This window comes from Hibiscus syriacus, unplaced genomic scaffold (genome assembly GCF_006381635.1).
Source record: "Hibiscus syriacus cultivar Baekdansim isolate YM2019G1 unplaced genomic scaffold, ASM638163v2 tig00111633_pilon, whole genome shotgun sequence".
Taxonomy (NCBI): Eukaryota; Viridiplantae; Streptophyta; class Magnoliopsida; order Malvales; family Malvaceae; genus Hibiscus; species Hibiscus syriacus.
This window is the reverse complement of record NW_024063139.1, coordinates 418,346-444,831: the sequence shown is the minus strand read 5'-3', so window position 1 is coordinate 444,831 and position 26,486 is coordinate 418,346. Positions and strand designations below refer to the sequence as shown.

The window sequence follows — 26,486 nt, the reverse complement described above, 5'->3', positions numbered from 1 at the left end:
AATTAACTTGATGGTTAAGTTGGTAGCAAGATATGCCATAGAGGCAATATTTAAATTTATGGAGTGCGTACCTTTAAAGGCAGTATGATTAAAATTAGTGGAGTGTGTGTCCTAATTATGTTTTGTTTCTCTTACCAAAACCAACGATTTAAATTGTTTATGGTTTGTATATCGTTGCAGGTATGAAAATTTTGTTCATTGTGCATATTGCAATTTTCACTCCATTATTTATGAACTTTAGCCTTTTGTTTAGAATATTTCTATTGTTACAAGAATATTAGGTTTTAGTTTCTCTTGCTGGCTTCTTCCGCTTTATCATTTTTTGTTTGTAATTTGTGTTAGAAATATGTTCAAACTTAGTTCATGGACAAATAACAAATAGTTACACCATATTTGTTATGTTTTTAAAGCAGAATGGTTATCATTCTCCTTTTTTGTTTCTTAACTCTCCTTGTTTTATGTTTTTGGAGTTGGGCATAACTTCTTATGAAGTATTGAGTTTGGAGGACTTACCTAAGCGTGTTGTTGTATTTGGAGGAGGGTACGATAGATTTTCTATTTCCGTGTTCGTTCTTTCATCTGTTTAGTTTTCTAAAATCCCAAGATGACTTATACTCGTCTAGGTACATTGTTGTTGAGTTTGCATCAATCTGGAGAGGGTTGGGTGCTGATGTAAATCTCTTTTTCAGAAGGGAGCTTCCTTTGAGGTCGTTATCCAGTCTGATCTTATTTATTAGTGCCATATTTTCTTGTATTTCATAAGAACTCCCAGATCTGATCTAAGTTAATTTTATTTGATGTATTTTTACCAGTCCTATAATGACTGCAATTGATTTACATGTGTACTCATAAAGTGTTAAGCTTTTCTCTCTAATTTGGTTGAAGATGAGATGCGTAAAACTCGTAAATAGCTCTTGGTGTTTTCTTTCTCATTTACTTGTGTTTCTCACCACTTTGGTTTTATTTGGTTCCCTGATAATTGAAACATACATGTTGTTTTGCAAATGTTGACAAATGATTTAATGCGTTTAAGTGAAGATTTTGTTATTATTGGGAAAGAACGTACAATTTCTCATTTATGGAGTAAATAACATGGTTCGTGGATTTCATTGTGGCCCTCTTTAGGTTTATTATTTATTGTGCTCCAATATAACACCATGAGCAAATTTAAAAAGTATATGGCACTTCAATCTGTTTTCTTTTTGTTGAAGTTACATTTCTGGCAGGCCTATTTCTTTGAATTTTATAGAATGACATGGTCTTGTTTTTCAAATTGTATGTGGGAGTTAAAAAGAATTTTGAGTTGTATTTATACTTGAGTTTAGTCTGACCTGCAGGCTACAGTTGTGCTGGAAGTATGTTGTATTTAGATTAGGTGGAAAATCTTTGGCTTTCTTTTCATTGAAAAAAAGGTGGAAAAAGATATTATGTTTAAAGGAAGAAAATTTAGTGTCTAAAATTTATTGTCTATCTTGTCTTTAAGTTGAAAGTATCAGTGAAGTTGGAGAAGTGATGTTCTCATTTTTTATGGTTGTACTTTAGGGTTTAGGGTTAGATTTTCATGAAATTCTTATTCAATTCTGGTTTGGAATGAGTTAGAATTATGTTTAGTGGGAAGAGACTTTTTCTATTCATCATTTTTTCTTTTCGTCTTTTCTATTCTCTCTCTTCTCCTCGTCAACTTCAATCTCGATCAGTAAATGTATAAGAATCAATGTGATAATATTTTTTTAATGTTTGGAGTTAATGATCTGTTCCTAGTTTTTTAACTAACACTTTTGTTCCTAGTTTTTATCAGTATTTTCTTTAATTGAGTATCAGTGATTAAAATCAATAATTCATCTGTTTCTCTCTTTGTAGGTGCTAATTGAGTTGAGCATCTCGAATTTTATTCGTTTCAAAGGAACTCATTTGTCAAGAAACAAAGGTAATCTTCTATCCGTTATACTTTTGGGTTACTATTTTTCTATTTTTCTTGAACCTGTCTGACATGGAACAATGGTAATGAACTTCGTTGTAAGTTCTTCATGCCTCTATCTTTACCATTGAAACATGAGTTTGTTTAGATATAAATGCTTGATTTCGATGAAACATCTATGAAAATGATTAGTTATATACTATGCAGTTTTATATATTCACCCATATATTTTTTATAAAATAACATAGATACACTTGCTCCCATACAATTTTAGCAATTTAAAATTTCATAATGTAGGAGTGATTATTTCTATATTCATCTTAATATTATTATGCACTAAATAGGAAGTTCAAAGCTTATGTTTAGGTTCTATTTTTTATGTATAATATTAGCATAACATTTGTAATTGAAACTCTAGAAAGACGAAATGGAGTCAAAAACTTGGATAGATTTCTTAAGGGTGAGCGTCGAATATCAAAATGGAGTCGAAAACTTTCTAAATTTTGCTTTTCTGAATACAAGCCAAGAGAATATGATTCTTTTCCCTTGTAAGCAGCGTGTTAACATTAATTGGCACACAAGTGAAATTGTGTATGAGCATCTAGTTATTTTTGGATTTGTTCGAGGGTATAGAAAATGGATCTTTCATGGAGAGTTTGTTTCAGATAGATCTGCTTCCACGAGTTATTCGACTTATCCTGCTCCTTCTTACCATCCAACTTTTAGAGAAGATGACATGGAAGGGATGTTACGAGATGCATTTAATATGCACAATTATCAGCCATATGTTACAGAAAATGTTTATCTGAATGATGTTAATGATTTCGTTGAGATGGGAAGAATTGGATGTGATGAAGAGCCGAATGGAGAAGCGGCAAAGTTTTACAAGTTGCTGAATGAAATGAATGAACAACTTTATGACGGATCAAAATTTTCAAAGCTTTCTTTCTGGATTCGTCATTTCCACTTAAAATGCCTGTGAGGGTGGACTGGTAACTCCTTTACGCAATTGTTGGAGTTACTAGGAGAAGTGTTTCCTTTCGCAAAAATCCCTCAATCATGCAAAGATATGAGGAAAACGATAAACGATTTGGGTCTTGGATATGATAAAATTCATAGTTGTCCTAATGATTGTATGTTGTATTGGGGTGATCGAAAAAATCAGGAGTCTTGTCATGTATGCGGAAAATCTCGATGGATGACTAGGGAGGTAGAAAATGTTTCTGAGGATGAAGCTGAAGCACGATCAAGAAAAAAACCGGTCAAGATTCTGCGATATTTTCCTCTCATACCTAGGCTACAAAGATTGTTTATGTCCTCCAAGACTGCTGAGTCTACGAGGTGGCATCATGATGGCATAACCAATGATGGATTATTACGACATCCTGCGGATTCTTTAGCTTGGAAGTCATTTGACAACAAGTACCCAAGTTTTGCGAGAGATCCTCGAAATGTCAGGCTCGGTCTTGCAACTGATGGGTTTAATCCATTCAAAATCATGAGTACTTCGTATAGTACTTGGCCTGTTGTACTTGTTCCATACAATTTGCCTCCTTGGATTTGCATGAAACAATCATCTTTCATCTTATCCATGATAATCCCCAGCGAGAAAGGCCCCGGAAATGATATTGATATTTACATGCAGTCGCTAATTACAGAGTTGAAATAATTATGGGAAGGGGTCGAAACGTACGATGTGTTGAGGAAGGAGAACTTTAATTTACGCGCGTCTTTATTATGGATAATTAATGATTTTCCTGCGTATACAAATTTATCTGGTTGGAGTACCAAAGGTCGTTATGCTTGTCCTTGTTGTGCTGCACAAACATGTTTGAAGTGGTTGGTTAATGGAAAGAAGTTCTCTTTATGGGACATCGTCGGTGGTTACCTGATAATCATAGATTTAGAACTCAAAAGAATATGTTTGATGGCGATGAAGAGTTTCGAAATGCTCCTAACCAAACAACCGGCTCTGAAATATTCAGAATGTTGAAGAATATCAATTTTACTTATGGAAAGATGAATCAAGCAAGTAGTACACAATCAAAGAAAAAGGCAAAGCAGGTTGAAGTTGACGAACAAACTGATGACGAGTCTGATGAAGATGATGATCCAAATGAGGTAGACTTGTGGAAAAAGAGGAGTATATTCTTCGAGTTGCCTTATTGGAAAAAGCAGATTTTAAGACATAATCTTGATGTAATGCATATTGAGAAGAATGTTGAGAATATTATCGGGACCATTCTGAATGATGGCAGAAAATCTAAAGATAATCTTAAAAGTCGACTTGACTTAGTGGAGATGAGAATTCGGCATGATCTTCATCCGTAATTATATCCGAATGGAAGAAATTTCTTGCCGCCTTCTATTTTTTCTCTTTCGAAGAAAGAAAAAGAAGTGTTTTGCACGGTGTTGAAGGATATAAAGGTACCAGATGGGTATGCCTCAAACATTTCTCGATGTGTCAGTGTTAAAGATCAAAGACTTTATGGTTTAAAGTCACATGATTATCACATATTAATGCAAGATTTACTGCCAGTAGCTGTTCGTGGTTGCATGTCTAGTAAGGTGACGTCTTGTATCATTGAACTTTCTAATATAATGAAAGGCATCTGTAGGAAAGCTCTAATGGTTGAAGAACTTGATAAACTACAAGATCGAGTCGCCTTGACTTTATGCAACTTGGAGAAGATATTTTTGCCTTCATTCTTCACAATTATGGTGCATCTGCTAATTCATCTTCCTCATCAAGCAAGAGTTGGTGGACCAGTTTTCTATCGATGGATGTACCCTATAGAGAGGTGTTAATTGAATTACATGTTTCAAATTACTACTGATTATACCTTTTAATAAAATGTATTTACGTACTATGTTGTTTTGTGTATAGGTTCTTAGGCAAGTTGAAGTCTTATTGTCGTAATAAACGTTATCTGGAAGGATCAATTGCTGAAGGGTATTTGGAAGAGGAATGTATGACATTTTCCTCTAGATATTTGGAAGATGTTGAAACAATATGGAATAGACCAAATCTGTAACATCCTCCATGCCGGGTTAGTGATTAATTTGCAAAGTTTCAACATTTGGTGATTTAAGTAAAATGATGGAAGAGTTTAATGACCTATTTGAGTTATTTGGTGTAGGATTGAATTATAAAGAAGGAGAATTAAGAGGGCAAAAGACTAATTTAGTAAGTGAAATAATTAAATATTCCTTAGGGTGATTTTATAAATCACGTGGGCATTTGAGATAAACATTCCAGATTTTTCTCTTCTTCTCTTCCTTCTCCAACCGTGAAGCTTGCAAGTAAAGGTAAGTTGTCTTCTTTTGGATTAATTCTTATGAGTTAAGCATGGGTTTGGTTAATGAAGATTTAGGAAATATGATGGAGAGAAACAAGGATCCTAGAACTCAAAGAATTGCAAGTTAAGGGAGATTAAAGGTTGAGAGCCATTTAATGAAATCTTAGATTAAAGGTCATAATAAGAATTAGAAGCTGGATTTGACTTGTCATCAAGCTAATTAAGAAGTATGAGGTGATAGAATTAAAATTAGAACAAGTTGGAATTTGAGTAAGATTCTTAAATTCTATATGGATGATTAGTTTTTTTTAGTTTTAGAGGTATTGAATGGATAATAATTAGTTTAAGTAAGTGTATGAAAGCTAAGAGTATTAAAGGGAGTGAAATATGAATGTTTGAGCTTAAATGAGATGATTTTCGAGCTCAAAATAGGATTTCTGGGCTAGGGGAATCGGTACCCATTCAAGGGGAATCGATACCCCCTCAACGTATATGAATTTCCAGAATGCTAGAGGGGAATCGATACCCCCAGGGGGGAACCGATTCCCCCATATAAAAAAAAGAGAAAGACTAAACTATTAATTCCTAAAATTGTTAGGCTATTAAAGATTAATTTCAAGACATAGACATCTGATAATCATCTTGAAAATTATGTTTATGTAGATACTGAGCCTACATGAGTTCGGGAACAATCTACAAGTAGGATCGATCGAGGAAAAGACAAAGAAATATAGGTGAGTGCATATGCATAGCATAATTATAGAAATATACTCAATTCTAGACTTGTGATAAGTCTAGATTTTATATCTTGGTACATGATCATATTCTGTATTATGAGACATGACATGAATTCATATAAAATGCATTATATGACATGAATATGCAGGAAAAGTTATGAGCTATGTGAAAAGGTAAGAATTTACATGTCTACGCGATATAGACTACGTGAAATGTAAAAGCCCATGTTATGTAGATGAGAACTATAGGTATAGTTGGCATGCCAAGGGTAGAGGGTCTACGCGGTCCTTCGGGACAATATTCTACGCGGTCCTTCGGGACAATATTCTACGCGGTCCTTCGGGATATATATATTCTTTGGAACATGTGAAGTCTGGTGAGACACATATGTGATCCCTAGCATATGTATATGATTCTTAAGGAATTCTATGTGGTCCTTATGGACATTATTATATGGCACTACGGTGCAATTCTTCGCGGCACTTCGGTGCATTTATACGAGCTGTGGTGACAGCATAGTGCACAACCTCACATTACTCAGATACCTTAGGTTCTCAATATGATATCATGGGCCAATAAACTTATTAATACAAATTCATGAATGTTAAAGTAATATGCTTACAGGTATGGATATTGATGATGCAGACTACATTGATTAAGTACATGCTTCCATCTCATTTCATATGATTATGACATTTTCATTACATTGCCTTGTTATTATTATTACATTGCCTCACTAAGTCGATGACTTAGCGTGTGAGTGTTTCACACGTAGGATCCGAGAAAGTAGACGAGACAGGTGAAGCAGCTTGATAGCATTACTCCTGCAACCACCAGATCAGAAGCAACTTAATCAGTAGGTCATTTTGTTATGTAAATGGCAGTTGGCATGTAATTAAAGGGTTAAGTTGTGTATGCTCTGAATATTTTGGTAAACTTATATTACAATATGTATATTATCGTATTTTCTTAATATAAGTTCAAATATTTTGCTATTATTAGTTAAGAGTTGTGTTTTAAAAGTCAATGTAATATCTCTGACTCATATCCAGGTCGGGTACGGGTTGGGGGTGTTACAAAATCGAAATGATGTGTTAAGTATTGATGACTTACCTCAACATTATTTGTTTGGAAGTTACGGTCAACCATTAGGGAAAGTTGAAATTGCACACTTAGATGACACGTATTGGGTACAAGCACACCGATATGTTCTTTTCCATCACGATTCAATAGATCCCTTTCGCACGTAAGTCTTTCGGACCCAATCCTAATGAAATCTCTTAATCTTTTCTATTTATCAATTTTTAACGATATAATATACTTTATAGTGAGTTTAAAGAAGTCTTGAGATCTCGTGCACGCTCCCGAAGATTAAATCAGCGAGACCTACATAAGTTATTCACATAAACTTTTCATGAATGGTTAGGCCAGACGGTAAGCAACTAAATCTTACGAAATACTTATAAATAATATATATCTTGTTTTTTCAAAGCAAATTAATTCACCATTAATGTGTAATAGGTTTGGAGTGGGAGAGAAGTTTGTGAAGATGTTAAATGGCTTTCTCAAGGTCCGAATAGAATAGTTAAAAGATATAATGCCTTCCTCATTAATGGGTTCATGTTCCACACGAAATTTCGTGAAATATTAAGGAGGACACAAAATTGTAGAGTCGTAGTTACTTCGTCAACTACAAGTTATGCTACTGTAAGGGACAATAATCCGCAGGATGGAGAGGTCGATTATTATGGAAATCTTATGGACATTATTGAGTTAGATTATTATGGAAAACGAAAGGTTGTGTTGTTTCGGTGTGACTGGGTTGATGTAAACAGATGCATAAAAACAGATAAATTCGGGTTTACAATGGTGAATTTCTCTTGATTAATTCAAACAGGTCAAAGTTTGATGGATGAACCATATGTATTTTCTTCTCAAGTGAAACAAGTATTTTATTATCACGATCCAATGGATGATGGTTGGTATGTTATGCTCCGAAATACTCCCAGAGACTGGATAGACATCGGGGATGGAAGTAGAGATGACATTGAAACAAGATCAGAATGTTTACCTCTACTACCACAAAACTTAGATGAAACAATCACTAATACAACACAATTTCAATGGGTTCGGGAGGATGTTGATGAAGATATTTATGACACCTGACATTACATAAGAGTGTCGTACGATTTTATATTTTCATTTATTTATTTATAATGTTATAACTATTAACATGTTATCCTTCAATATATTCATTACTTAATTCATTTTTTTATTACTCATGTTTGTTTATTATAGATAGCATGCCGAGGAGAAAAATAACTGATTTGCGGGTTGTTCGAGCTTCTGAAGATCATGAAGAAAGAAATAACGAGGAATCGAATGCACCTGACTCTTCCGAAATTCCTGAAACTGTTGAAGAAGAAGTAGAAATTCAAGGTAATCTTCGAAACATTATTTACTACTTTGTTCATTTTCAAAACTGTCATTTAATAATTTATTATATAGTTGAAAATGTTGGAACGCGCAAGACTCGAGGACGTATAACTTTGAAGGAATTATACCAACTTCCTCATGGGCATCGTGTCAAAGTTTCAAGAAATGATGTCGGTCAACCTATTGGCCCAGAATCACGTCTTCTAGCAGGTTACTTAGGCATAGTTGGACGTAATGTGAATCTGTTACCGATCAATTACGAGTCATGGCGCGAAATGCCTAATAGTCACAAAAATCAGGCGTTGAATTTTGTTAAGGTAATAATGTCATTATTATTATATACTCTATAGAAATTCAATACTAATGTATACTTACGGTGCACACTTATTTGTTGTATAGGAGAAATTTTCTTTAGAGGTCTCTGACGATTATGTTAAGCAAGCGTTAGGGAAGAGATGGAGGGACCACAAGAGCTCCTTAAAGAAGAAATAATTCAAGAATGATCTCAGCCTTGAAGAGAAGTTGCAAACAGTCCCACCAGGAATGCTCAGGTACCAATGGGAAGATACAGTCAGATTTTGGAGTTCAAAAAAGGATAGGTATGATGTATTTTTCAGAAATAATTGTAACGAATTGTAAATCATCATTAAAAGTGGTTGTTTGACATTGTAGGATCGAGAGCATGTTGGTGTTGCTAGCAGGCAACAATAAAAGTTTACGCACACGGCTGGATCAAAGAGCTTTGCTTGTATAGCTCATGAGGAGGTATTAAAGATTATTGAAATAGTTTTTTGTATTCCATATACATACTAACTCATAGTAATTATATTATGGTACATTGTAGGAAAATACATCCGGTTTTAAAGTTGGTCGAATACAACTCTTCGACATGACACATACGAAGAAGGATGGCACTCTTATGACTGCTGACGCTGCAGAACTTATGGTACGTTTATTGGGTAGATGTTTTAAATTTACCTGACTTTATTTATATTTGTACCATGACATTTTTATTTTAATTAATTATTCACTTTATTATTAGCAAAAATTGAGGGAGAAAAAGGCAGAGCATCATGCTACCGCTTCGAGTCAATGTATTGTTAATGATGATGACATTGAAAATCAAGCTATTAATGACGTTTTGGGTCCTGAAAGATTTGGTCGGGTGCGCTGTCAAGGATCATTCGTTACTCCCACCAAATATTTTGGATACAGCTCATCACAGTACATGTCATCACAGTCTCGATCTTCCCACCACGAAGTTAGTCGTTTAAAAGAAAAGTTGGCTGAGATGGATCAACAAATGGCTAACTTGAAAGAGGAAAATGAAGCAAGGGAAGCAGAGAGAGCAACAGCGGAAGTAGCCAGAGCAGCAGCGGAAGAAGAGAAAGAAGCAGCGGTAGTACAGAGAGAAGCAGCGGCAGCACAGAGAGAAGCAACATATCAGCAGAGATGTGAAGAATTTGAAAAACGAATCAATGATATGATGCTAATGATACAGAAAACGCAACCTCAACATCCACCATCATAGTCTTATTTATGTTATGAGCATTCTGTTAATGTTATTAAAGCTTGTTTAACTGAACTTATATTACGTTAATGAAAACTTTTATTTATTAGATTGGATTTAATGATGTTTGTTATGGACATAGAGTTTGATGTTATTGTTGTTTTTGTTTGTTAGATAATGGAACAGGTTGAAAAAATAGATTTGGGGGTAATCAAGCATTATTTTTAGAATTGTAAAATTTTGTGTTATTTAGCGGCGTTTGTTAAAAAAAGGCCGCAATATACCATACATTTAGCGGCGTTTGTATACTATAAACGCCGCTATATACCGAACTTTAGCGGTGTTTTTATGAAAAACGCCGCTAAAGCTCAACACCTATTGCGGTGTTTTCAATAGAAACGCCGCTAATTCTCAACCCTTATTGCGTCATTTTCGATACAAACGCCGCTTAATCTGAAAACCTACTGCGACGTTTGTGGGAGAAACGTCGCTAAACATCATAACCTATTGCGGCGTTTGTTGAAAAATGCCACAAAATATCAACACCTACTGCGGCGTTTGTAGGGAAAACGCCACTAAATATCAACACCTACTGCGGCATTTGTAGGGAAAACACCGTTAAACATCAACACCTACTGCGACGTTTGTAGGAAAAACGCCGCTAAACATCAAAACCTATTACGGCATTTTTGTGACAAATGCCGCTAAATAACAATACCTATTGCGGCATTTTTTGTTTTTATGGGCTTGCTGGTTGCTTTCGGGTGAGGATGTAGAGGCCTAGGGTTTTGGGGTTTGAATCGATTTTATTTGCCCCCATTGTCGACGCCATATGTGGCGGTTATGGGGCATGCTTCTCTATTCTTCTGATAGGAAAGAAAGAAATGGAAGTAGAGAGTGAAAGGGGGTGAGGGTTGAAATGGCATAGGGTTTCGAAATAACCCTTAAATGGGATATATTTCAACTGCCAAGTGACGCTGTTTAGGCCAAGAGGGATTTGCGTTTTTTTGAAAATGGTACAATATCATTTTAGGTCCCTCTATCTTTGTAATGGATATAATCAGATCACTTAATGAAGTTTTATTCTTCCATTTCAAGTACCTTATTTGTTTAGTGTTTTATTTTAGATTGTATTATATCTTTTTAAATGTTTAGATATCTAGCTGTAAATTTTACTTAGTTTTCATTTGGTCATCAGTTAATGATTTCTATTTATTTTATTTTGGACATAATTTTTGTTTATCTTTCATTTTGATCACTATTTGTTCACTAATGGGTTTAGGGTGAATACTTTGTTTTGAGCTCTGATTTATGATTAAGTTCATTTTAGTCATCATTTTTTAGAGCTTTAGTGTTCGAGTTTATTTCCATTAGGTCCTTACCTGTTTTATAAATATGTTTGGTTTTATGTCTATTCTTGTCTATTGATTTGTGATTTAGTTCATTTAGGTCCTTATTTGTGTATTAATTAAATTATTAGCATTTATAATATGGATTCTGAATTTGTTTCACTTTTGTTTTAGACCCTAAATAATATTTTTAAAGGTAGATATTTAATTTGTGTTATGGGTTTTAGATTTTAATTTGAGTTCATTTGGTCATCACTGTTGATTTTACAAGTAAATTGCATGGGTATACCTGTTTATATTTTATTACTTTATTTGTTTATAAATTAATCATCTTATTGTGTTGCTTTAGTTTTTTCCTTATTATTATTCTAAACCATTTAAGTAATATTTTGTTTATTCATTTTTGTGTGTTTATTATTACGTTACATGTAAATATATTTGCTTGGTATTCCATAATTCTTGAAGAAACCGATTATCCGTATATATTATGCTCATATTAATTAATCTTGTGTCAGTGTTTTATGTATCTCTCGTATTCGATTAAATGTTTAAATTAACTCGAATGTTTTTTCAAGAACACCGATTTATAGAATAAGCGTAGAAAGTATCATTTGGTTGAAATGATGCGATCCAATACGATATTTTAACAAAATGTAAACTTTAAATAAATTAATTTTATTTGTGCTCATTAATTCATATAGTATTTTAAATTGTATAAATTCAATGTGTTTCTTTGTAGCGATTCATTTTATGCAAAGATTGATTTTCATTTATTTTCGATTCGCTTTTTATCAAAGAGGGAATATTCTTTACATATAAGAAATAGTCAAAATAGCTCTCCCGACGGAGGATTGCAAATCTCGAGATTTCTTTTCGAATTAAAGAATTTTCTCTAATTAATTAATTCGAAGCAAATTAATTATATTTCAATAAATGAATTATATTTTAACTTTATATTTCATTCCTAAATTTCATTACTACGACAATGTGTAAGCGAGTTTATTACCAATTTTGGGCGTTGTGGAGGTGCTTACCCTTCCCCGCACGTAACCGACTTCCGAACCCGTTTTAATCGAATCTTTGATGACAAAGACCAATTTTTTCTTAAAAATATTTTTTTCTTAAATTTGTTTTTAAAAGACATTTTTAGGTATTCGACCTACCTTACCCACCTTTTTAATTTAATTCTAATTAATTCTAAATCATCAATTTTTTCAAATTAATGTCATAATCGTTTTTAAAATAATATTTTAATTGTTTTCCTAGAAAATGGTTAAGACAAACTCAATCACCATTCCGATACCAATAGAGACTATACAAAAGTTACCAATGGATGTCAACATCTGTTGAAAGTGACCGACGTTGCTGGTGCTGTCAACAAGGTGAGCAGCCTTGCCAAAGAAAGTATGGAGACCGGTGGCGATAACGACGACGTCGATCTCGCCTTGTTTGCAGGTGGAACCAGAGAAGACGTGATCATCGGGATTCTTTGTGACGGGTAGGGACTCACCAGTGAGAGCTGCCTGATCGATTTTGAGAACATCGCCCTCCAAGAGACAAGCATCCGCCTGTATAATGTCTCCTTGTTTAACACTAATTATATCTCCAGGTACGAAAATTGATGCCTCTTGTTCGCTCCATTTCCCGTCTCTCAACACCTACAGAGTGAACCGTGGTGTTGATCAATGAAATCTCAAATATTGGTGCAAAACGAACAAATAAGTAAATAGATATATTCCTTTGTTTTGGGTGCTAGACCTGCCATCATAAGCAGCAGCGGCATTGCCGGCGCTGTTTTCCTCTACAAAACTAATGGTTAAATTGATTAAAACCAAAGTAACAGTACCAACGAAATCTGGCCAGTTGGGAGGCTTGCCTCCGCCATTGGCCAAAACAATGGCCATGGTGGCGGCAGCCTCCATCACCCGCGACAGCGGATTCCACATAAACCCTAAGATCTTTAGGATTTTGCTCTCTCTTTTCTCTTCAAGCTTGTTAGGACCGAAAATGCTCAGCCTCTTCTCTCATTCTTCTGTTGTCAAACCTTCTCTCGTACATCTCAACACTTTAAAAACTTCTTCCACTAGGATTTTCTCCTACACACACTTTTAGTTTCCTTTAGGGTGGGGGATGGGACAATAGGAACGAAAGCTGACATGCATGCAAAAAAAAGGTATCTTTTTTTTTTTTTATTTGCAAACGAAAGCTAACATGCAAAAGGGAAAAAAAGGAACAAGACCAACGGTTTCTCTTTTTATCTGCTCAAATGAAATATCATCATGGAAGCCATTGGATACACACGAATGAAAAACAAAGAGTCGATTGCAAGAAGAAGTCTTCGTCTACAAGGAAGAAAGAAGAAAACTCTTGAACCAAAAGCCTTATTTCCCCTTTATTCTTTTCTTCTTTTTTTTTTCCTAAGTTTCTTCTTTCTTTATTAGGTCTAACGTCAGACTTCCCTGTCCTCCTCCATAAGACAGGGATGAATGTAATGAATGAGAATAGGAGATCGGTTTTCTTCTCTCTGTCAAGGGATTGAAATGTTTTTTCCTTGAGATTTATTTATTTGTTTATGTTCTTTTATACCCAACTTGGAAACAAAAATAATGGAAGCAAGACAATAATATCGTTGAAACGAAGCTGATCTATGTCCATGTCAGAGATTATGTGGCTCGTCGTGAGTATCGTACAACGTTTTCCATGATTATGAAATGAAAAATATGTTGGGTAATATCTAAATTATTAATTTTGTTTTAATATAGTACTTAAAATTTTAACTTTTTTAAAATCATACTCAGTGAAGCTTAGCTTTCATTTTATTTTAGTGCTCGTCATTAAAAAAATTTAACAGTATATAAACTATAATTTTTATTTGTTTGAGTATCTAAATTTTTAATTTTTTTAAAAACTGGATGTTAAATTTTGAACGGAATACTAAAACAAAATAAAAACTAATGTTTTTAAATTAAACTTTAGGCTCTTCTAGTTTCTTTGCTAAAGATTGCTCGGAGTGCTTATGTTTATCATCTTTGAAGCGAAAGGAATAATATAGTATTCAAGGGGAGGAGTGGAAGGAGCTCGGGAACTTTAATTGAAGCAATTAAGGAAATGGTTCGGTTGAGGTTGATGGGGGTTCCTGCAAATCGTGAAGGGGTTAATGGTTGGTTGTGTAGTAGATGGGGCATAGGTTGATTGTTGTATAGGTTTTTTTTGTTGTTGCCATTTTTAGGGTTTTGTTTGTTTGCTGGAAGCAATTTTTATAGTTTTGCTTTCAATCCTCTTTGTTGAATAGCAGTGTTGCTGCTTGGTTTTCTTTGTAACAGATTATCGGCTCTCTTTAGAAAATGAATACTGTACTTATCCAAAAAAACTTAAACTTTAGATATAATTTTAAAAAAAATAAAAGTTTAGGTCTAAAATCATAATTTACCCAAAAATCTTTTAATAGTCTATGTAAAGGACGGGTGCCAACTCCCCCACACTTTTCTTCCATTTATCTTTCGGTTTTTTTTCTTTTTTTAGCGACAAAATTTCATTAGAAGTTAAAAAGTAGTTAAAAAAAAGACAACCAATACAATAGGGCTGCTTTATGCAAAATATCCATTTATTTTATCAAATAAATGAAATAGTGTATTTATAAATTAATTATGTTTATTCGATCATTTAAAAACCGGTTAAAGTTTGAAGATATTAAATGATTTTTATGGAAACAAAAGGGGAAATAATTAATTCAAGACTTCTGTGAGCGACGAACGTGGAAAACCAAAACCTTAGGGTTTTATCGGAGGCAGAAATAGCCATACCTCCATTCTCGCCCCTGTAAAGATCTGATTCCCCGATTATCTTAGAATAACAGAGAGTAACAAAGAAGGTAAAGAATCGCCTGACCACACCGATTATCGGAGCATCTATGGAAGTTACCTACATGTTTTCTGTAGAAGACTCCCAAGCCCCTGTCGCAGATCTCAACCCCGAAAGACCTACCATGGGGAAGCCGTCTTACGCAACTATAACAGCCGGTGTTGTAAACAAAGGCAAACAACCCATTATAAACCTTAGAGACGATGAGGTAATTTTCAAGGACGGTGATGTGACTATCGATAATTCTGGAGCCCATTCAAAGATTAAGTTTTCAGAGCGACTACATGATTGAATCGATCTCAATATGAAACAAACAGTCATCGTGCGCCTCTTAGGAAAAAGAATAAGGTACAAAGCACTTTGGAATCGAGTAAACACTTTCCCGCAACCGCTTGGCAACCTCAACCTTGTTGATCTAGACAATGACTATTATCTCGTTAAGTTTGAAAAAACTGAAGATTATACAAGGTTCTCACCAAAGGCCCGTGGAAAATATACGGAAGTTATCTCACAGTCCAACCATGAAGTAGAAAATTTTCTACGACAGAGAAACACCATTCTCAAGTGATTGTTTGGGTCCGACTCCCAGGGCTACCGTACAGGTATTACACAAATATGCACTTCAAGACAATAGACAACACCATTGGAAGAGTCATTAGAATCGACTATAATACCAATATGTTAGGGATTTATGATGCTCCATCGATCAATGGAAAAATTGTCAAGAGGTGAGTAAATTGATCTTTTTAAATTTTGATTTAATTTTCTCAACGAAGTCTACATCTACTACCTTAGCTCCTTACTAATAATTTCTAACAAATTTACTAATTTGTTCTTTCTTTTTCTAAGTTCAAGAGTAACATTTACAAATTCTTTATATTTTATAATGGCTGAGATAAAACCAAAATTAACCCCTTTTCAATAAGGACAAAATATTGTAAACAAGACAACTCTTAAATGAAGGTGTTTACACAATTTAGTTCACTAAAACATTCTATATACAAGAGAAAAAGGAAAATTAAAGAGTTTTTCTCTTAATTTGGATTGCTTGGATAGTTGTAATATTCTTTAACTTTTTATATGTTGTAATAAGTTTGTAGTCGTTTCTAACCGTTGGGGTCCATCACAAGACCAAGGAGTCCATCTCGTGAATTGGGATACACTCTGCTTACTAGTGAATCAAGGTGGCTAAGGTCTAAAATATCTGAATAAACAAAATAAGGCATTCGTTTTGAAACTTGCCTATAAACTAATTGAAAAGGTGTTGAACTTTCATTAATGGATCCAATAGAAAACACATTCTGGCCCAATACAACAAAATAATATTTACAGGCATAGATGAACATACTCAATAGCCCAGAGTAACCAACGAGTTGATTGACAAATTCCGCGATTATAACCGAAGCCCAACAAGGACAACTCACTGGGTTGACATTTGTCAATTATGGCTGCAACACACTGATTCTCGTCAGATAAATACACTTTTAAGTGTATAAATTCTACTTTAAATTGATTTTTCGTGTTTAAATATTTTTTCTTTAAAAATAAGTGTTTAAGTTTTTAATATTAAATTTTTAGATACTCAGACGATAACTGTCTTTAAAAAATTTTATTAAGTGACATGCATCACACACTAATAATTTTAAGAATTTTTTACTTAAAATAAAAAAAACATAAAATATTATTTTAACAAAACTATTTTTTTTAAATTAGAAAAAAAAATTAAAAACTTTCATTCCAACCTTTATTATCAGTCGTAGTCGATCATCTTCAGCCATCATCATCATCGTCGAACGATCACCCACTCGTTGCCGCCCACCAAATAATCAATCGTCACCTTTACTGTCTCCTCAAACCCCTAAATCTCTAAAATCTTCAATATCTAAATCTCTAATCTTTAAATTCTAATTCTCAATTTATAAAATCCTTAATTTATACCTCATAGATTTACAATTTTTTAGCTTTACGCACATTTGAGCTTGGAATTAACTTGACGTGCACCATTAAAGTTATCTATTTTAAACTTAGATTTAATTTCAACTAAATTAATTTGGTGGTGGGAGAGGAGGCGTTCACCGGAATGGGAGGGAGAGGGTTGATTTTTTTAATTTTTTAAAAATATATGTTTTTATATTTAAAAAAATAAAAACATATTAACGGCGAACATTTAAAAGTATAAGGAAAAATATTAGGTACTTATTTTTACCGAAAACTTTTTAGACACTAAAAAGTAAATTGGAGTTGTAATTTAGGGGCAAAATGTCAACTTTTATGGAAACAACCGAGTGATTCTTTTACATAAACGTTTCCCAAATGCATAAACTTTGAGTCATCGGGGTACCACTTGGGTTATCGATGCATCATTCACAGAAAAAACCTGCTTCCTCTCGATGCCTGTATCATCTCTTGTGATTGAAAATGCAGGTTTCTTAGGTGTATTGATTGCAACACTACTTTCGTTCTTGAGAATCGTAAAAACGTCCACCATTGAAGGTCTATCCGCAGCATTTCCCTGCACACATAGCAGTGCTACTTCCATACTCTAATGAGCTTACACGACGAAGACGAATCATCGAGTGAAGAATCGAAAAACTCTGCTCCTCGACCTTGTTTCCACAATTCATAAGCCTGCACATCATTTCAGCATTATACATTTTCCAGTATTTGTACCACAAAATGGAAAATGTGTGCCTCAAAAGTTACTTACATATTCAAGAAGATTCAAGTTTTCATGGCATCCATAGTATCTGGAACTCCTCTTGCCACTTATAATTTGCAGAAGCAAAACTCCGAAACTATAAACATCGTACTTGGTAGAGTATATTCCTTTCGCAACGTATTCCGGTGGAACATAGCCACTGCATTGAATCAGTGAATTAATAACAACATATAGATGCAATGCAAAAGATCAGAAAACGATCTGATATGTATTTTGTGAGGCCATCTGGTTTCACTTACTATGTCCCAACAATTCTGCCGGTGTTTGCTTCATGTTCATCCTTCCTGAAAAACTTGGCCATACCAAAATCCGATATTTTCGGGCTCATTTCAGAATCTAACAAAATGTTTCTGGCCTTTATATCGCGATGGATTATCATGTAATTCGAGTATTCTTGGAGATATAGAAGCCCTTGAGTAACTCCTTCGATTATTGCAACTGTCTTCTCCAATCTAACAAATGCTTTTTAACTGGATCTGCATCGATTAAATGTATAAACAATATATGTCATTTTAGTTTATGAAGTATAGGGTTAAGTTATTGAAACCTGTTATGTATGGCTCATAAAAAGTCTCGTTGTGGGGTTACGAATTATGTGGGTTGGGGGTGTGGGGGCGCAGCCCCCGCGGTACGGTACAGGGTTGATTTTGTAATTATGTACCAGGGTTTTCTATTATAAATAGAGATGTAACCTAGACCTAAAATATCATTGAATAAAACTTCTAGCGCCGCCTAGGCACCGAGGACGTAAGCACATTGCCGAACCTCGTAAAATTCTCGTGTTCTTTCGTTTTCTTTACCCGTTTTCGTCAACAAAACCTATAACAAGGAATAACTTGTCATAAAAATGTACTTAATGGTACCATAGAGGTAGAAATCCAACTTTTGTTAGGCATGAACTCGTAAACCAACAATTTTTCTTCTTTCTCTGCACAAATTCCCAGAACTCGAGCTACATTCACATGCTGAAGCGTAGCTGTAAGAGTGACCTCATTTTTTAATTTCTCGACCCCTTTATTCGAGCTTTTCGAGAGCCTCTTCACTGCTATTTCCTGCCCCTTTGGTAACTTCCCCCGGAGGTAAGCAACAAATGTATGGTTTTTTGAATGCATTATGGAAGATTGGCACAACGTCCTCAGCAATGGCTAGCAGAATAATAGTATATTACCTTGTAAACATGTCCATATCCACCCTCTCCAAGCTTATTCTCATTTGAAAAGTTATTAGTAGCTGCTTTAATGCTGGAGAAACTGAAAACTTGGAAATTAGAATCACCGTTTTCATACTTTTTTTCAGCTGATATTCTGACTCTTATCCAAGATACAGACATTTTCAGCGCACCCGAAAGCCCTGCGGTCGAAACCTGGTCAAATCAATATACCATTATCGTCTCGAATCATTGCCAATTCTTACTTGTTCAATAAGGTACCTTGTGACTTGAACATCTTCTTTCGCAGGTAATAGATGATAGCTATCATGAAGATAACTACTGCAGCAACTGTGACCGGAACAATATCACGAGAAGTCTGTTCGTCTGACTGGTGCCTATTTCGTTAGCTGTGAAACATTAGAAAGCTGCAGAAGTTAAAAAGTGCTAGTTGACATGTTTTTTTTTCCAGTCAGTGTTTGGAAATTCAGTATTTTCTATGAAAATTGATAAGTTTCAAGTAATAGACAAGAGGCTCCGTATAAACAAATGCCTTACCTACTTGAAGGATTCAAAGAAATTCATGCATACCCTAATAGGCATAATGATCTTCATTCATCCTTTCTTACATCAATGGATCAATCAATGACAAAAGCCTTCGATTTGAGGACAAATCGCTCTAAAGAAGGGGGATGATGCGATAATGCCAAGGACCAAACTTCTTCAACACATGATCACTTCATGGACGTTTTGCCTTGTTGATTCTAAGGGAGTCTTACCTTATTTTATTATTTATTTACTCATTTATGCATTACATGTCACGTGAATATGTTTATCTTATTCTTAATTTTTGCTTGAATATTATATGCTGTCATTTATATGTATAATATATGATATTCATGCATGACTTATTAATTCACATCTTTATATAACTCATTCAATGCATATGCATTCATAGTTAGCTCATTTGCATTCATAACATAGGTGGAAAAATGCATTCATAATTATAATAGTTCAATTCCTATCTAATTATTTGTTTACATACTTTGTCTAGGTACATTGGATGCTAAGTAGACTAAAGGCAATTGAAGAGTTGGATGGACAGTTCACGTCAGTCAGATTGATCGTCCTTTTTGAACATGTTCAAAGCATCTTTGGGTGATAAAGTCTTCTTAACATTTAATCCCCTATCTCTTATCTTTCCAACGCACTTTGAATCATATCAATCCGATATTGGGAGCTCAAGATATACCCATATTAATTAAGACAGTGCAGGCTGGAAATAAGTACGGGATTTACACCAAATGAAGAGCCATGTTCACACCTGATGCATTTCCACCTTCATGAATCCATTTATGGCGTGTACAATCATACAAGGAGGCTAAAGGACTTGTTCATATTCAAGGGAGATGGATGCATTATTTTCAAACTCATTCACCAAATCCAAGTGCATGAAGGGAACCTATGAGTCACGTTCACACTTGGTGCATGCATTCCAAAGGGGGCCGAACATACAATGAAACATTCCTGCAAATTCATGCAAGGAAATGAACCAACATGTTCACATCAAGAGAGGATGAATTCGGCTATGAAGATGTATTCACTTAAATGGATGAACATTCATTTATTTTATTAGTCCATGAACTTGCATAGGGGACGTACATTGTATCTACTTAAGGATGAACATTCATCCATGAATGTTCAATCATTAAATCTTGTATGTGCATCCTAGACATCTCTTAGGCCTATAAATAGCTTTCCATTTCATTTGTAAAGACCAATTCACTTTGTTTAATCAAATATTTGTGAGAGTTTCTCTCTTTAGTTCTTAAGTGAACTTTATCGACTTATCAAGCTTATGCTTGTGGCGTCACCCCTATCTATGTCACCCTGATACTTCTGGTTCCTATCTCTTTATAGATAGTGGGTCAAAGTCCTTGTTTACCATCCCTTAAAGAAGCAATATAAAGTTTGGGTCTTTGTTCTTTAACATTGGTTCTTCTTTGAGTCTTCTTTGAGATACTACTTTTCATATTCATCTCCATCACCTTTATTCTACTTCCATTACCATACTTCATCATTTCCTTTAAATATATCACCAACTTATCTATATTTTCCGCCGCTATATTTATCTTTCCATTTCATTACTTTCATTTAACCATTTTTTTAGCTTTCTTGTTTGTGCAGGATACTTGTTGCTTTCCTAGATCGAAACAATCAAAGGTATAACCTTGACTTCACCATCCATCCAAGTAAGGCTAGGTTGAACTGTATCATATGGTAATCAGAGCTAAGGTGGATTGCAACAAGAACAAGCAAAAGCAACATCCTACCATTCAATAAAAAGAAAATCAAAAATAGAAGTGCAAAAAAAAAAATCACCAAGTTAATCCCAACATCAACAAGGGATTCCAAGTGAAGAAAAACTAAAGAAAGGAAACAAAGAAAGAAAAATGCAAAGAGGTGCCAAAGGTGACAAGCAACATCATCATTCCAACCGATCCTAAAGAAGTCTTCAAGACCTTTGATTGTTTCTTCTAGGAAGGTGGTGAGTATCTTTGCATTGTAAGTGAACCTTTCTTTTTCTTACTTTTATAAGACCACCATTCATTATTTAATCTTTCTACCTTTCTATTTTTTCCTCTACACTAACAAATTTTTCAGCCGACGTCCATAGCACTTGAAAGGTCTCGAGTTAGTTCTTTTAAGAACTTTACAAGAGAGGAACGAGTGGAAAAAGGCTAATCGAGTGTGTGAGATCAAAAGGGGAATTACAAAAGCCAAATACATATTCCCGAGTGAAACACGAGTGCTTGAGTGGAGTGATATCACAATGTTTTTTTTGGAGTGACCGTGAGGTTTTGTTGTGTGAAATTTGGTAAGGTCCTAATTTTCACATTTCAAATTTTTACTAACAATGTTATTTGATCTTTCCTCTTCCCAAGCAATGGAGAACATTCAACAAAGAGAGAATGCATTTCATACTCGTTGCCATGTAAACGGTAAAGATGGCAAAGTATGTCTTGTAGCCATTGATAGTGGAAGTTGCACAAACATTGCAAGCACATACATGGTCAAGAAGTTGGGACTTACAAAATTCAAACATCACAGCCCATACGTTTTGCAAGGATTAAATGAAGAATAAGAGTTCGAAGTCATAGAGCAAGTACTTGTGCCCTTTTCAATTGGGAGATATGAAGATAAAGTCTTTTGTGATGTTGCCTCCATTAATTCAAGCCATCTTCTTTTCGGTCGATCTTGGCAGTTTGATAAACAAGCATTGTATGATGGGTTCTCCAATAAGTATTCATTCAAACACCAAGGGAGAAAGATCACATTGGTTCCAATGTGCCCAAATCAAGTCCATGAATGCCAAGAGACCCTTAAGTCACGTATAGAGGAATGAGAGGAAACTAAAGCCATGAAGAAAGTTGAAAGAGAAGTTTTACATGAAAAACAAATAAGAGTGGAGAGATTTGAACTTGCACAAATCAAAGAAGAACATCGTGAGAAAACCAGGACATTTGGAGTTGAAAATAAGAGTGTGATTTTGCTTGAGAAATCCATTGGAGTAATTGAAAATGAGAGTAAGAGCATTGAGAGTCAAAATGAGTGTGTTGTAAAACATGAGAGTGAGATTGAAGAGAGAATTCAAAACAAACATGAGCATGAGAGAAAAGAATATGAGGAGAAGGAAGTTTTACTTTATACTAATTAGTCTTTTCTTCCTATTATTTCATTTGATTTGCAGCTTATTCCAAAGGCCATACCATTGCAAATTGATGAATCACATTTGTCCATTGAAGTTCCAAAGGTTGTAACATTTGGTATTCCAAAGCATGTGCTCTTTGACATTCGAAGTACATTCATTCTACATTCAAAGTTCAAACAACCTTATGAAAGGGAAGTTTCAACGTACCAAATTTCATTCATGAACTTTAATGAATCTTGTATGTTCATTCACATTGTTAATGATGTTTCATGTTCTAACTTATTTATATTTTGTAGCACATTGAATCATTTACATGGAAGTGTTCTTTCTTGTGATCATCAATTCAAGGAAAAGAAACGAACATTATCCAACTATTCAAGATTCATAATGTGGAAGGGTACAAAGACTAAAGTTGGCATGCCTTACCTACTTGAAGGATTCAAAGAAATTCATGCATACCCTAATAGGCATAATGATCTTCATTCATCCTTTCTTACACCAATGGATCAATCAATGACAAAAGCCTTCGATTTGAGGACAAATCGCTCTAAAGAAGGGGGGGATGATGCGATAATGCCAAGGACCAAACTTCTTCAACACATGATCACTTCATGGACGTTCTGCCTTGTTGATTCTAAGGGAGTCTTACCTTATTTTATTATTTATTTACTCATTTGTGCATTACATGTCACGTGAATATGTTTATCTTATTCTTAATTTTTGCTTGAATATTATATGATGTCATTTATATGTATAATATATGATATTCATGCATGACTTATTAATTCACATCTTTATATAACTCATTCAATGCATATGCATTCATAGTTAGCTCATTTGCATTCATAACATAGGTGGAAAAATGGATTCATAATTATAATAGCTCAATTCCTATCTAATTATTTGTTTACATACTTTGTCTAGGTACATTGGATGCTAAGTAGACTAAAGGCAATTGAAGAGTTGGATGGACAGTTCACGTCAGTCAGATTGATCGTCCTTTTTGAACATGTTCAAAGCATCTTTGGGTGATAAAGTCTTCTTAACATTTAATCCCCTATCTCTTATCTTTCCAACGCACTTTGAATCATATCAATCCGATATTGGGAGCTCAAGATATACCCATATTAATTAAGACAGTGCAGGCTGGAAATAAGTACGGGATTTACACCAAATGAAGAGCCATGTTCACACCTGATGCATTTCCACCTTCATGAATCCATTTATGGCGTGTACAATCATACAAGGAGGCTAAATGACTTGTTCATATTCAAGGGAGATGGATGCATTATTTTCAAACTCATTCACCAAATCCAAGTGCATGAAGGGAGCCTATGAGTCACGTTCACATTTGGTGCATGCATTCCAAAGGGGCCCGAACATACAGTGAAACATTCCTGCAAATTCATGCAAGGAAATGAACCAACATGTTCACATCAAGAGAGGATGAATTCGGCTATGAAGATGTATTCACTTAAATGGATGAGCATTCATTTATTTTATTAGTCCATGAACTTGCATAAGGGACGTATATTGTATCTACTTAAGGATGAACATTCATCCATGAATGTTCAATCATTAAATCTTGTATGTGCATCCTAGACATCTCTTAGGCCTATAAATAGCTTTCCATTTCATTTGTAAAGACCAATTCACTTTGTTTAATCAAATATTTGTGAGAGTTTCTCTCTTTAGTTCTTAAGTGAACTTTATCGACTTATCAAGCTTATGCTTGTGGCGTCACCCCTATCTATGTCACCCTGATACTTATGGTTCCTATCTCTTTATAGATAGTGGGTCAAAGTCCTTGTTTACCATCCCTTAAAGAAGCAATATAAAGTTTGGGTCTTTGTTCTTTAACATTGATTCTTCTTTGAGTCTTCTTTGAGATACTACTTTTCATATTCATCTCCATCACCTTCATTTTACTTCCATTACCATACTTCATCATGTCCTTTAAACATATCACCAACTTATCTATATTTTCCGCTGCTATATTTATCTTTCCATTTCATTACTTTCATTTAACCATTTTTTTTAGTTTTCTTGTTTGTGCAAGATACTTGTTGCTTTCCTAGATCGAAACAATCAAAGGTACAACCTTGACTTCACCATCCATCCAAGTGAGGCTAGGTTGAACTGTATCAAATATGGTATACATATACCTTAAGTTACCATTAAGCGTGACAGCCGGCCCGGAAGCTGTTGAACCGATGCCATTGTCAACCTAGTTAACAAGGTTCCATGCATACCCATAGTAAGGCAAACCCAAAACTAGCTTTTCAGCAGGGAATCCTGTATTTAACCATTCCCTAATACCAGCATCAGTGTTGGCCCTTCCTGATGGGTCATATAAAGCTGCATGAAAACCAGTAACCCTGTCTAGTGTTGGCACATAGTAGTCATATGCCATAATATTTACCTAATCCAGGTTTCTTTTTGCAGAATCAATAGGATAACTCACTGAGTCGACGATTGGCAACCGATAGGCCGACATAGTTAACAGCAACTGTGGCTTACCTGAGTTTCTCGACTCGGCTACCTCATCTCGCCACTCATCCAAAAAGGTACCCAAACTGTTCGTATTGGTGCCAGTTATAGGCTTAACCTCATAAAGGTCTAAGCCATGGAAACCATAAATTCTGGCTGTTTCGATTGAAGATTCGATGAAAACTTTTCGGCGGTCCACTCACTTCCTCCAACCCAAATGGACAAAAGTGTAGTAATCGATGGATTCTTTAGTTTTACAACATTTGTGAAGTTGGAGAAAGATTGTTCATTTGAGAGATCCATAAAAAGCTGGTAGGAGGTTGAGTTTACATGAGCAAAAGCACAAAAAGGATGAGTGAAAAGAGCAGAATTTATTTCGGAAACGAGAAGGGGAATCCCAATAACCAGATTTGATCCATTGTGAGCTTAAGCTTGGTTTAAATGAAAGAAACAGCCAGAGGAGGATGAAGAAGAGGAAGGATTTAGGAGCCATTGAAGAAGTAACCTTTGGCACAGAGAGAATGCATGAAAGTTCTATAATTTGTAATGCAAGATCTACACGTCTAGAGTTCTTCTTTTCGACTATTCTTGAACGATAAACATTGCACATTTTGTTTCTAAGGTCTGTATTTCTTTTCGGAGTAAATTCATAGCAGAGAACATTTATTTTTATGCAGTTGAATAATCAAAGTCTTTGAATACCGTAACGAACTAAGAAACTATCCAGCGTTCGGACTGTTACCAAGTTGAATTTTAAGAGAGAAAGAAAACCCAGAATTTAAAGGTGGTCATTTTCAAGGCTTGTCAATTTCTGGTTGAATATTGACTAATGAAGCTCTCCATTCCATGGCTACACCAAGCACATTCCTTTATGCATTTTCAATTAGTCTTTTAATAGAATGTCGGCATCATCTAATTGTGTTAGCTGTTGTTTTATAACCACATAAAAGGAAATATAAAGAAGAATGTGTTGTACGTTTCTGTTTTGCACTTTCCCGGTCATTTTTCTGACAACAGAAAATGAAACAGTTTAACAAACAAAGAGCACAGTTTAAGAAATGCAAGAAAAACAATGAACAATGAGAAATTTGACATGATCTAGTCAAGCTAACGTAAGACTAATACAAATGATAGATTTTACACAACCTTTTCCAACCATTGCAAATGCAAAGTCTCTAATTTCTCCTCGATGGTTAGTACCAGTTTTTTTATTAAAACTTCAATGCTATCAAAATTAAAGTTTATAAGCATCAGAACACGTTCCTTATCCATGATGCCGCCAACTTTATACAGGCGAATATTTTCTC

At 34.7% G+C, this 26,486-nt stretch overlaps 1 protein-coding gene and 1 pseudogene across 1 annotated transcript; both read right to left on the bottom strand.

The window, feature by feature from the left end:
• Positions 1-12,512: 12,512 nt before the first annotated feature.
• On the bottom strand, positions 12,513-13,172 carry LOC120166222 (plasma membrane ATPase 4-like). The gene is made up of 2 exons (XM_039175539.1): positions 13,083-13,172; positions 12,513-12,908 (listed from the first exon to the last, which is right to left on the bottom strand). The coding sequence occupies exons 1-2, from the start codon at positions 13,170-13,172 to the stop codon at positions 12,513-12,515; spliced, it is 486 nt and encodes a 161-aa protein (XP_039031470.1).
• A 4,249-nt stretch (positions 13,173-17,421) lies between these two features.
• On the bottom strand, positions 17,422-25,789 carry LOC120166221 (annotated as a pseudogene).
• Between the last annotated feature and the right edge of the window lie 697 nt (positions 25,790-26,486).